Source organism: Phyllostomus hastatus, unplaced genomic scaffold (assembly GCF_019186645.2).
Source record: "Phyllostomus hastatus isolate PE091 unplaced genomic scaffold, TTU_PhHast_1.1 phas_contig_283, whole genome shotgun sequence".
In the NCBI taxonomy this organism is placed as follows: Eukaryota; Metazoa; Chordata; class Mammalia; order Chiroptera; family Phyllostomidae; genus Phyllostomus; species Phyllostomus hastatus.
In genome coordinates this window covers 5,212,948-5,226,177 of record NW_025333833.1, presented here as the reverse complement: position 1 = coordinate 5,226,177, position 13,230 = coordinate 5,212,948, and the positions used below count along the sequence as shown (strand labels likewise).

The window sequence follows — 13,230 nt, the reverse complement described above, 5'->3', positions numbered from 1 at the left end:
AATAAAAAGAAACAGGTAAAATTAATTTGAATAATGTTTTGTCTAACCTAGTAGATCCCAGATATTATGTTTGAGATCTGGTACTAGCTTAGTGGTGTGCTGACAAAAGAAATATCTTTAAAACAGTCTCGGTTTGTAGTGTTTACCAATTTTCATGGTGCAGATACTCTCCCCATTGTCCGTTTCAAGCCTCAATAATGACAACGGACAATTACTGAACGCTACCATGGATCAGACAGTGTTGCTCTCTCTTCCTCTCCCAGGTTAGCAGAGCTTTCATTTGAATACGGATGCTCTGACTTTTGTCTAGAGTGTCAAGCAAGTGGGATCAAGGAAGGGAAGAACGAGAATAAAACTATAACCCTCGATTCAGTCTCATTCCGTTTCTGTCTGGAGCACAGCCGGACAGGTGCCGGGGGAGGGGCAGGGGCGCGGGCGCGTGAACGTGGATGGGGCTTGGACTCTGACACAGGACAGACCATGTGGGCCCGGAGCTCCAAGGAGAGCCCCCGGCCGTCTTCCCCAGGCTGGTCCTGGCGCAGAGGGAAGGTGCACGCTGGGCAGAGGGATGTGGGGGACCTGGAGCCTGAGCCGTGCCCCGCAGGGCGTCCTGTGGGCCTGCTGGGTCGGTGGTGAAGCAGGAAGTCGGGGCCTAGGTTCCACGTTTAAGTAGGACGAGCTGAGAAGCCTGAGCCGATACAGGAAGGGAAAGGGCGAGGGCTGCAGAAAGCACCCCGGCACACGGCAGAAGCTAGAAAGGAGAGCCTGGAGGAATCCCCCAAGCCGATTTGCATAAAAGCTGCAGGGTTTTTTTGTTTTGTTATGCTTTGTTCTTTGTTTTCCGTGGGTGATGTTCTTCAGAGAGGACATGACCTTGAGGACATGCCCAAGGACATGCCCTTGAGGACGTGCTATCAGTACAGCTTGGGGCGGTGGAATCGAGTGGACAAACTGTTTCAGGTGGCGCGGGGGTGGGGCGCTGAGGGAGCTCTGCCTGCACTAAGCGAGACTGCCGACTGGACCTGGCAAAGCTGCGCGGGGCGGCTCATGCAACGTGTGTCAGCGAGCGAGTAAACATGGAAAAGCCCGTACAGGTTTACGAAAACACCCCGCAGGGACGCCTGGTTGGGGCCCACTTTGTCTAGGCGCATCGCTCCACGCGCGATGCAGCGCATTTCCCTCTCGCTGGGAAACGGGAAGTGCGTTCAGAAGAGTTCTTAGAAGGGCATTGACGGCAAGAGGATAAAACTCGCGGATGTATCTAGACGTCGTTCGACAAACAGTGCTCTTGGGTTGTTACAATTTCCAGCTTTTTTAGTCCGCTCGGGCTGCCATAACAAAGCGCCGCAGGCTGGCGTGCCCTGGACCGCAGACGTGTATTTGTTCACTCTCTGGAGGCCCGAAGGCCACAGTCAAGGAGCCAGCGCGGCCAGATGCTGGCGAGGGCTCTTCCCTCTCACCGTATCCTCACTGGGCAGGTAGAGAGAGAAAGAGAGAGAGAGAGAGAGAGAGAGAGAGAGAGAGAGAGAGAGAGAGCGAGCGCTCTAGGGGGGTCTCTTCAGGGGCACTTACTCCATCAGACCAGGGCCTGGCCTTCATGACCCTATTACTTCCCAACGGCCCCACCTCCACATACCGCCCTGTTGGCGGTTCAACATGTGAATTTTGGAGGAACACAAACATTCAGTTTATAACCCCATCTGTAAGGAGCTCAGTGCAGTTCAACAAACACACAAGCCCAGAGGATCTTGGCTTAAATCCCAACGCTGTTGTGGTTAAGTTGCGCTGAGGTTCTGGTTCCTCATGTTAAAGATGTGGTTAGTAATAACCAAGCAGGGTGGGTATGCCTCCTGGTTTAAATGAGAGGAGGCCTGTCATGTCTGTGACAGAAAAGGTATCGAAGAAACACGCAGTCCCACTCCCCAATAACTTGGGGGGGAAAAGACCTGATCAGTAGGAAACCTTCTCTTCCTGAATTAGCAGCTCTGTGCATTGAGCTTGTTCACATCTGCTCAGGTGTGCTGATTGTTGACTAGGTGCCCAGCCCAGGTGCAGAGCTTTCATTTCCATTTAGAAATCAGTAGTACCCCGTGGGGTTTAAGAACAGGATCCCGGGTGCAAGGACCAGCGGGTCTGAGACGCCAGCTCTCCGAAGTACTGAAAGCGTGACCTTGGCCAAGTCGGTCCATCTTTCTAAGCCTCAGCTTCTCTCAGTTATCAAACGGGGAGAAGAGGAGAACCCTCCTCATAGACTGGTCATTGGGCAGGGGAGAGGCCTTTCCGACAGGACAATACGCAAATGCGAAGACTCAGGGGGTGAGCACCACATGGCCTCCGTCATGGGCGGCCAATCGGGACACGGACAGCTACCCCAGGGTTTCCAACACCCGCACATGGACGTTAAGCGGATAACCCTTTGCTGCAGTCAGGGCTGTCCTGTGCCTTATAGGTTGTTTAGCAGCGTCCACGGGCTTCACCCACTGGGTGCCAGCAGCACCCACCCCCCATCCAGACAATGAAAAAGTGTCTCCAAGCATGGCCAGATGGCTCCAGGTAGGGGGAAGGGGGGATCGCCCTCAGTGGAGAATCACTCATTTACACTAATTCCAATGTATATTCATGTAAACGTATTTTGGAAAGGGGAGGGAATGTCTTAGGGACTCAGTTTAGATTTGCTTTTAGAACGATTGCTGTTCAACGAAAATGGTCTTGTGGGGTGCAAAGGTTCCGCATGTGATGGTGGCTTCATGAGTATATATGCCACATCCAATTGTGTATTGCCTTTAATTATATTTTAATAAAGCAGATTTTTTTTTAAAAAGAAAATTGCCTATACCCTATTGTGAATGGAAAGACCTCCTTACAAATTTGTATATAACCTTGGCATTGCAACCGTGTTTTTTTCTCACTTTCATTTCATTGTAGTTTTTTTATTGTTCTTACCATTACAGATGCTCCCCTCCCCCTTCTCCTCCCCCACCTTCGCCCACCTCCACCCGGCCCCCTGTACACGTGTTTTAAATGCACAAGTTAAAATGTAATTTTGTGAGTGCCCAAAATCTGTCTAGAGATGTGCTTTCCGTAACGGCGCGGTACTTCACGGGCGTGTTTCCACAGACAGAAACATTTCTGTTGCCGCTCTGTGCCCCTCAGTTTTAGAATCTCTCATCATGCCCTAAAATAACCGCCAGTGGTAAATTCAAGAGAAAGAAAAGCCGTGAGCATGACAAGAATGAAAGGAAAGATCAGCCCTGGAAGGAAAGGGGTTGACGAGGGAGGGGCTGGTGAGTCTGAAACCCAAGCGGAATGTCATTATGTTAGTTCACACTTGCATTTGAACTAATGCCATACGTCCGGTTTCAATGAAAAGTGCACATTTCAGGTTTGCTCATTCTTCAGGTCTAAGATCAAAGTCCAGCTATCCGGAGACTTCTGTATTTCACAGTGCCATTTTCAGTTTTCTTTAGACTCTCATCTGTTCTCATCCTGAAAGTAGCATGCTTCAGATCGACAGCAAGCACATTCAAGGCAATTTGGCAAATCTTTGTAGAAAGACTGTTCCAGGCCCGTGAGCGAGCGCAGTGCTAGCCTGCTGACCCCAGGCCCGTGCAGTGTCATGGGGGAGACAGAAATAAGTTTAAATAGTTATGAGACAAGACGAATCACAAAAGACGTGCTCCAAAGGGTGGAAACAACTGCATTTTTTGCTGGGAGGCCCAGGGCAAGCTTCTTATCGTGGAAATGAAACAGGGAAAGAGACCTTACGTGGTCATGGGGAGAGAATCACATCTGGCTTTAATGAAAATTTATAGGGATACACATTCACATGGCACTACTCGAGAGTTACCGAGACTGAATCAGAATTTCCTGAGTAAAGGGATTAAGAAATCTGGATCCTCCCGAAGTTCTCCTTGTGCTAGTGAGGATTAGTGAGGCTTTGGGAATGACTGCTTCTACAAACCTCCTACCCGGTGCTAGAATTCCCTGAGCGGTGCTCCTTTAGGAGGGTTTTGCGTAACCTCTTTGAGAACAATGCAAGCTCACCTCACAAGGCAGCCAGCCCCGTCATGGAAGTGTGAGTGCGCAGGGTTTGGGTCACCTGAGACGGAGGGTGGGTAAGGACATTGGAGGCCAAGTGACTGTCAGAAATACTCAGGAAGTAGAGGGAGATACGTTTGGAGAGGACACTGGGGGTTCCACGATGGAGTGACTTGGATGTCGCTAGAGAATTCCAACTTTTCTCTCTCTGAGATGGAGCCCTTTGATAGGATCCCAGTCATGACTGGGTTGGAGAAGCCTGCCAAGGCAGACGGGGCTGGAGGTGTAAGAGAACGGGAGTTTAGTGCAGGAGTTCACGTGGGGAGCGGTAAGGACTTCGGGTCGGAAGCAGTAGGAAGAGCAAAGTGTGGGGGGGAGTCTGAGCTGTAGGGCAGAGCAGCCCTACAATGCTGGGTGGATTGGGCAAGGAAGCATCAAAGCTGATTCCAGGGTTGGCAACATGAACCAGATGGGGACTTCAGGATCGAGAGTAGGTTAAGAAGACAGATGGCAAATTGTTTTTTTTTTTTTTAAGATTTTATTTATTTATTTTTAGAGAGGCAAGGGAGGGGGGGAGAGAGAGAGAGAGAGAGAGAGAGAGAGAGAGAGAGAGAGAGGGAGAGAAACATCAATGTGCAGTTGCTGGGGGTTATGGCCTGCAACGCAGGAATGTACCCTGGCTGGGAATCGAACCTGCGACACTTTGGTTTGCAGCCCACGCTCAATCCACTGAGCTACGCCAGCCAGGGTGCAAATAGGGTTTTTGAAATGCATTGGAATGCATGGGTTCCCATCACCGCCCATCCCCCGTGCCCTGTACCAGAGCAGAGAGCTTAGTTACAGCTCCCTTTGTGGGTTCAGAGCCGGGCCCATGGCGGGCCCTTGAAATGTCTGGGGGATGAAGAGCCCTGTCACCATCCTCTTCTCTCATGACCCTCTCCGCTTCAGTTCAAGGTCTTATTATTTCTCGCTTAGATCATTGTAAGCCCTGGGTGGGTGGCTCGGTTGGTGGGAGTGTTGTCCCTGACAGCAAAAAGGTTGCAGGTTCGAGTCCCGATCAGGGCACATACCTAGGTGGCAGGTTTGGTTCCCGGTCAGGGCACCTGCGACAGGCAACTGTTTGATGTTTCTTTCTTGCTGTCTCTCCCAACCCCTCTCTTCTCCTTCCTCTTTCACTAAAATCAGTGAAAACATATCCTTGGACAAGGATGAAAAAAAATCCTCATTGTAAGCTTGAGGACCATCCCCCTGCCCATACTCTGTCTTTGTGTGGATTGGAACAAAGTGTCCTTTCTAAGTTTACGAATGAGAAGAAGGGCCTTTACTTAGGCGACGGCAGCCCTTCGTTGAGGGCGTGGGCGCAGAGTACACCTTCGTGGGACGCCTGAGCCTCCCCTCCCCGGAGGATGGAGCCCTCACCCCGCTGCAGGATGGAGGGCTCGGGGAGCTGCATGTGGGGCTGGGGGACCCTCGGCGGGGACCCGGCCCCTGAAACGGTCTCCCAGCAGGTCTCCTTGATCCCGCCTTGCCAATTTCCCTTTTGTGCAGAGTGATTTTTGTGTGCAATGTAATTCTATCCCGCTCTGCTTCATACCTTTCTACGCGCTCCCAGTGTCCTCAGGATAGAGTGCCTGTTCTGGTAGTGGAGCTCCGCTCATGGCAGCTTCCCGCCCTCTTCCCCGGCCACTCTCCTCGGCCACTCTCCTCGACTTCCTCCTCTCCAGCTGCGGTCTCCTGGGCGAGAGAGGCCCAGGCTGCATTCTCCCCACTCCCTGCCAGCAGTCAGTCGCTGGCCCTCCGCGCTCCCCCGGAAGGCCAGATGGCTTCTGGATTCTCTGAGGCTTACTTGACTCATCCCAAGGAAGTGCTCCTAACCGTCACCCCGGTCTGAGCTAGCATCCGCCCTGTGTGCCTCCCCTCCCGCGCGGCCACCCCGAGCCAGAGCCAGCGCTGTCCTGGCTGTGACCCCCCTGAGGACTGAGAATACGGTCCGCTCCTCTCTTGCCCCTCAGCACTGGTGTGTCGTCACCTGGTTCTTGCTTGTTGAACAGACAAACGACTTACAAACAAATGAACAGTACAGGTGTATCACCCCCAACCCAAGCAAACAAAAAGAAACCCCCAAACCAAAAAATCGAAGAAAGTTTTTGTTGCTTTCTAAACATGAGGTATCACGTCAACTGTGAGAGCCTTATTTCCCTACCTTTCTGTAGTCTTGAAAGGGGTGTGCATGTAGGGGCTGATCATCTTTGGAAAGGTAATTACTTGAATGGAGTCTGAGGCTCCCATGCCAGGGATGGTTTGCTCAGGTGTGTCTGTATGTTTGATTTTTGTGAGATGCTTTAAAAAGGGAAGGATTTATACAATCTGAAGAGAAACCAGAGTATGTGTGAGATGCTTTAAAAAATTACCCAGCCCTAGCTGTGTGGCTCAGCTGGCGGGAGTATCACCCCGTACAGCAAAAGGTTGTTGGTTCATTTCCTGGTCAGGGCACATAACTGCATTGTGAGTTCGATCCCTGGTAGGGGCACGTACAGGAGGTAACCAGTTGACATTTCTTTGTCACATTGGTGCTCCTCTCCCTCTCTCCCTCCCTCCCTCCCTCTCTCTTTCTCACTCAAAATCGAAGGAAACATGCTCTTGGGTGAGGATACAAAAATTGCCCATGGATTCAGGTAACATGTTGATCTCTTTACAACAGGTCAGCTTTGGAGGTGGAGGACTCTTCCCCCCAGTTAAGACCAAAATGCTGTTCGGGCTCTCTCTGATAGCAGGTTCCTGAGCTCCAGCTGCCAGGCCAGCCTGATGCTGAACTCCGAAACGCTTCCCTTGTCTATCCGAAGGTCTCACCAGGAACTTCCAAGTCAATTCATATTTATTTTTTCTATGCAAATTCCCCCTCTTCCCACAGAGAATGTGAAGAGGGGCTGTAAGGCTGTGATAACTGAAAAAAGAAACAGTAAAATGTAAACCATTTAAATTTCAACCAAAACTTACAAGTAGGCAAAATATGACAGCCCGAGACTGAGGAGCGGGAGACGAGAGCCGCGTGGGCTCAAATGTTGGCATAGTTGACCCTCTGCTTTTTGGGGGGGGGGACACCACCAAAATGGCAGTTCCTCTTGTCGCACTGTCCCCCTGGTCTCTGAGGGGAAATGGCAGTTGTCAGTTGTCCTTCCTAGGAGTGACATGAACAGTGAGAGGCTGTTCGGGGCACAGGTGTACACTCTGCAAATGCATATTTTTTTTCACCTGTTTGGCCATCATTTAAAAATATTTTCTACAATTTTCAGCATTCATGGTTTTTACAATTTCTTTTTCAGCTGTTCTCATGTCCAATAGCATCTTTGGCTTTTTTTTTTTTTTGCTGTGACTCTTTTAGTTTTTGAAATAAATGCATAAATCATTATCTGTGTTAGTGTCTATTTATAGCTGTTAACTATTCCGTGAGGACTGGGCTCTACACAGATTTTTATTTCATTTTCCCTCTCCACACCCTGTGTATTACACATACTTTGCTTGTGGGAATGAGTTAGGAGGTAATCTGGATGGACCTTGACTTTTAGTTTTGGCTTGGAGTCTATGACACAATGGTCTCAGTTCCCTTTTTTGTTTCAGACAAAAACTTGAACTTCTGAAAACCAATGTGGCCCTCAAACACAAGGCATAATGATGATCATGAAGGTGTTAATTCATGTCTTAAGTCACTAATACTGTAATAATAAATGCACTTTCCTTTTTTCACAATCTCTCAGATACACCTCATATTCATGTTCTGCAAGACTAAGTTGCATGTAAAATCTCATATGGCTGATATCAAAATATCAGTCCCTCCCTTCTCTCTTCAGACGTCTGTCGAGTGACTGATGGGGAGCTCCGAGGGGCCTTCTTGCCCAGAGAAGAGCTGGAGTTCTGGCTTAAGCAGCTCCTCCCCAGCACCCCTTGTCATCCAGAATCTCACGAGGCTTATTACTAGGTACTCAGTCAATATTTGTCAATTTGAACTTGGCATTATAAATAGTTTCGTCATTTATTTCCATGGTAAAGAGTAAATATTGCCTGTCAGTTGGTAGAATATCCTTATTTTCCAAGTTCCGAGTCTACCCTGGACTTCGGAGAAAGGAGCAACCTTCAAAGCTTAACGTGAGAGGGTCTTGCTCCTTTATTTCTGTAGGACCCACCATCCTATGTTCTTTTCTCTCTTTTTTCACTTCGAAAATGATTTGTGTGTGACCCTCCCCATCCCCCAAAATCTGTAGAACGGCTTCGATGCTTAGTTCCCAGCATCTCCCTTAATCTCTTCTGGGATGTAAGGACACCTCAGGGGGAGGGATACAGGAGCTCCTACAGGAACGGATGCTGATTTTTATCTTAGAAGTGGCCCACGATTTGGTTACCGGTGCAATGAGAAATTAAGAAAACAGCATTCTTTTATGACTGTCATCTCACATCACTCAAATCAGAACTGGAATGCCACAAAAACAACTAACTCCCTGTTAGCCCAGAGAAGAAAAAAAAAAAAAGAAAGAAAGTAAAGGGGAAATTCAGATTAGTCACAAAGAAGTTCCCCGCCTGCCTGCAGCGTTAAAACCGAGAGAGTCCGCTCTGCGCTTTCAATTGCCTCTACTCTCTGGTCCTGGGACGTCTGTGGATTTTCTGATCGACCCGCTTCCTTTCGTGATCCTCGCCTTCTTGGCTGCGGAGAGGACCCTTTCTCCCCCAGATCTCCCCTTGGCTCAGTTTTCGTCTTTCCTGCATCCGGATTGCGAAGATGGAAGGGGTCCAAGCCCTGGATGAGAATGTGAGAAGCACACCAGGGCGGCGATTCCCGACAAACAAGCTCTTGCTGGTGGCTGCCGTGGTCCAGGGGCTGGGGCTGCTCCTCTGTCTCACCTACATCTGCCTGCACGTCTACGCTCCCCAGGTAAGATGCACACGGGCATCTTGTCTCCACATGCCCGGGACGATGGCCACTCCAGCAGCAGCAGCAGCAGCAGCAGCAGCAGCAGCAGCAGCAGCAGCAGCAGCAGCAGCAGCAGAGTGTCCCCTGCACATAATCTGGTCACCAGATTGTTAGATTTTCTTTTCCTTGCCTCCCGGGGAATGTAGAGTGTGGTTAAACACCCTTCTCTGGTCTCCTTTTTCCTTCCCTTTTCTCAGCAGTGGCCATGGCGGGGCACAGGGGAGGCAGGGCAGGGGTGCCGCTTCTGGAGCGGTCTGTTTTGCTCGGCAGTGCAAGAATTTGGGTGCCGTTTCACGAGCTGTCACTTGGAAGCCTCGCGTCACTCATATACCTTGGTTTACCCATTCTGCCAGTGAGTGTCTGATCAGGGAATTAAAATAAAAAGGAAATAAGAATGAGCTCAATTCCACCCACCCACAGATGCCTGGGGGCGTTCGCTTCTGCTTTGTAAAGAACGCTCAAGGTATCGCTATTACGTTCCCTTAAACAGCTAACCTGTGCATGTCAAAGGCAGAGATGTGTGTGTGTTCACGTGTGTACGCACACATGGCTGAACATCTGCCCCAACCACTGAATCTGATATTGATTCTCCCAGCCTTTCTCTGCCGGTCACAACGTACGGACATCACCGTGCCCGGTTTCCATCTGGTCCAATACATGATGTGGTGGGTGATCGTTTTCCTAATATTTCCCCCACGTCCTGAAGAGATTCCTTCCATTTCTCCTTCTTCTTATTCTGGTCCCTTTGACATTATTTTTCCTTATTTACTTGTTCACACCTGCAAACATTATGAGGTCTTTAAGGCTGTTTTTGACTGCAGGCAACTCCACTGAAAATACATGTATAACCTGCCCATGCTCCTTACCAGGGCTAGTCTGGTCATTCTCGTTTCCCTGGCAGGTTGCTTTGGCTTAGAGAACTGTCCCTGGTAAAGACTAGATGATAGGACCTTTCTTCCTGATGGACATGCCAGAGGCTGGGTACCTCAGAGAGACCGGGATGGGATGAGTGGAGTTCTAGCAGATGCCTCGGCTTGCCTTTGCCTGCCGGAAACGGGGTTTTTCATGCAGAGAGGCTGGTGGGGGGTGTGGTTAGGTTCACGGCACTGCAGAGAGGACCTGTGTCCCCAAATTCCAGAAGCGGAGCTGCTGTCATGCTCCCGCCTGCAGCCCGGCGAGCACCACGCCACGCTCTCCCTGTCCCCATCCCATCATACCTTTCCTTCTATCTCCGGTGCGGGGGTGGCGCAGTGTGTCCATGGTAAGGTGCCTGAGGCACAGACCGGAATCAGGCACTTCCGAGAAGAAAACAAAGAGTGTAACCAAAAATAGAACAGCTGAGTGCGTGTAGCAGGTCTGGGAGCCCTGAGCGTGGCTTTTTCAAACCACCACAGTGGTACGGATTTCCTTATGCTGTGACGATGAAAAGCCAGGACAGGTGCCTGCCCCCACCCCCCGCGCTCGTCAAGGCTCAACGAGGGCTCTGGGCGGGATAGAGCAAAGGGGGCAATGGATGGTTAGACCGCTGGTGGCAGGGCTGCTGCGGACTCTCAAAGTCCAGGGGATGCTGAGAAGGAGAAGGATCCTTCCCGGCCCGTCGCCCAGCAGCTCTGGGACGGAGCCTTGGCAGAGAGCGCAGCGCCGGTTTCCAGGATGCGGGGATTCACTGGGAAGTCTCAGATCCTGGCAAAAGTCACGGGAGCAAAGACACAGGAGGTGCTACGGAGCTGTTGGCTCAGGAAACGTGCTTCCGTGCATCCTGGATACAGAGGTTTGGGGGCACAGATGTTTGCAGTTCTTCCCTTGACGCTGACTTCAAATGCTTTTTTAAAATTTCCAGCTAGACTGTTTTAGCTGACATGATTTCTTATACTGTCACAGGACGCAGGGCAGTGGGTGCTAACATTTTAATTTCATGGGCTTTATTAAGGAGAAAGATGGCACAGATAGACCGTGTGTATTCTCCCTGAAGCTTGATGGGATGGTGGTGGCTGTAGTGTGTGTGTGTGTGTGTGTGTGTGTGTGAGAGAGAGAGAGAGAGAGAGAGGGAGGGAGGGAGAGGGAGAGAGAGACATTAAGAGAAAAGGATGCAGAATAGCTTTTGAAAAAGAGGCAACTCACTGATAAAACTGTTTGGAAGTTGGGTTGAAGGATCGGATGAATGATGATGCACAAACCCCGCCTATTTGTACGGACTGGTCTTGCAGCGGTCGGTACCGGGTGTGAGGGAGAGCTGAAGCGCTTGTCCTTTACCCAGGGGAGCTGGGTATTTTTTTTTTCATTGTAGGAGAAAGGTAGTTGGTGAATCACCATACTTTCCTGTCATGTTTTAGATTTGATTTTCACCTTGTAAAAGAATTGCTGGCACAGACGGCTCTGTGGGAACACAGATGTGACTGTCACCTCCCTTGGCAGTCACCTTCCCCTCACCATTCTGTGACATCAGGTTGACTTACGTGCAAAGCAGAAGTTCTCGTTTTGGGGTGTCAGAAAAGAAAAGAGAGAGTTTTCCCACTCTTGTGTGGCACCTCCCCCTTGGGGCTTTGGTTTTCCTCCCGTGTAAGCAGTTGGATCAAATGACCAGAAAGATCTCTTCCGGTTTAATGTCCTATAAGTATGTGCTTTGCACATACAGTCATAGATATGAGGTTTTGAGAAATACAAAATGTAAGCAAACAGATTTCTGTGTCTGAGCTTATGGTTCTTAAGGAGGGATTGGAGGAAATTCAGTTTGCACATGTGTTAGTAATTTGTACTTATTTATCTGCTAGCTACATACCTAAACAACCTATTCTGGCTTTAGCAAAACACAATATTTAGAAGGAAGAAAGAAGTGGGTGCTAGAAGAATATCTATGGTACAAATCATACCATTGGGTGCTTCTGTCACTGAAAACAGTACACGCGATTTGGACATTTATCGGAGCTGCTGCTTAAAGCATTAAGCTGCCAGCCTTCCCTGGCACTTCAGCTGGGAACGGCGGCAGGAAAGCAGGTCTGTGTACCAGGACTGCCGGAGCCAGGTCCTTCCAGGGTCTGGGTCTCCCTCGCACAGCAGTGTATCTACCGGTATGAGTGCTTTTAGTGACAATTCTTCAGGAAGTCTCATAGTTCAAGGTTTGCATGCTGGTCATTTTGACTGCTGGGAAAAACAGAAGTAGAGGAACTCGGAAAGTGAGTTTATCAGTTGTGATGGTCAGAATTAGACATGACAGTTTCATGGTGAAGTTTCAGGCTCTAACTTGGACTTCTGTTTGTATCATTTAGGGAGAAAAAAATGTCTTTTTCTTTTGCCTAAAGCTCTTATCTCAGATTACTCAACTTAAGTGTGTTCCCATGTAATCTAACAAATTCTTAGAAATCATTATTTAAAAAAAAAATGACAGAAATGCAACTAAGTGATTTTCAATGCAACTGAATTTACATTTCATAAGCGGGCCTATGACAATTACAGAGAGGCATCTGAAGTATTGAACTGATTTGTCATTTAATATTTGGAGGCTCTTAAAGGAGGCACTAAAAGCAGCGTAGAGAATCACTGGAGTTTGAGCAGACGTTCAATGTGGTCTACTCACAGGTAAGGAAACAGAGTCTCAGAGGGGCCAAGAGCTGGGGAGGAAGTGACGCTTCAGCTGATACTAGAAGGAGGGGTAGAAAGTTTTCAAACAGGCAGGAGGGACGGCGGGGGGGGGGCGAGGGGGGGGGGCGGGGGGAGGCGGTAGAAGGCTTTCTGGGCGGAGCAGCAAGCGGCTGGGAATGGTTGAAGTTGAGTGTTCCCGGGCGACATGGCGGAGGATAAGACTGGAAAGGGCCTTGTGACTCAGGCGAGGGAACACACTTCTTTCCACGCTATGCAAAAGGAAACACGGGAAAAAAATTACCCAAATGACTGCTTTTCCAATTTTCGCTTCTCTTCTGTGGTCTACGTACGTCTCTGGCTAGAAAGTGACTCTGACCTCATGCGACACTAGAGGGCGCCACAGTAAAACGAACCTCAGGGGGCTTAAAGCGCGTCGACTTTGTTTTCCTCCTGCGTTCAGAGAAGAAACTTTTCTCGGGCAGCTAAGTGCTTGCTCTGGTGTAAGAGGATGGGCACTGGCAGTGGGGCCTCAGATGGCTCCCACAGCGATGATATTTTGTAGATGGAAAATTTTGATACAGGTACGGACCCAAGTACTCAAGACAGGACAGAAGAATCTGTGCAGGGGTCGTGCTGGAAACTGTGACATG

At 49.6% G+C, this 13,230-nt stretch overlaps 1 protein-coding gene across 2 annotated transcripts in view; it reads left to right on the top strand.

Annotated features, from left to right (window-relative positions):
• The window catches only part of TNFSF4 (TNF superfamily member 4), a 60,509-nt gene that overhangs the window by 34,490 nt on the left and 12,789 nt on the right, over positions 1 to 13,230 (top strand). The window contains exon 1 of one of the 2 annotated variants that reach the window (XM_045838742.1): positions 8,810 to 8,962. The exons of the other annotated variant lie outside the window; for it this stretch is intronic. Coding sequence (XP_045694698.1) covers positions 8,810 to 8,962 — 153 coding nt within the window. Of the gene's footprint in view, positions 1 to 8,809; positions 8,963 to 13,230 lie in introns of those variants that run through there. 2 annotated transcript variants of the gene reach the window in all.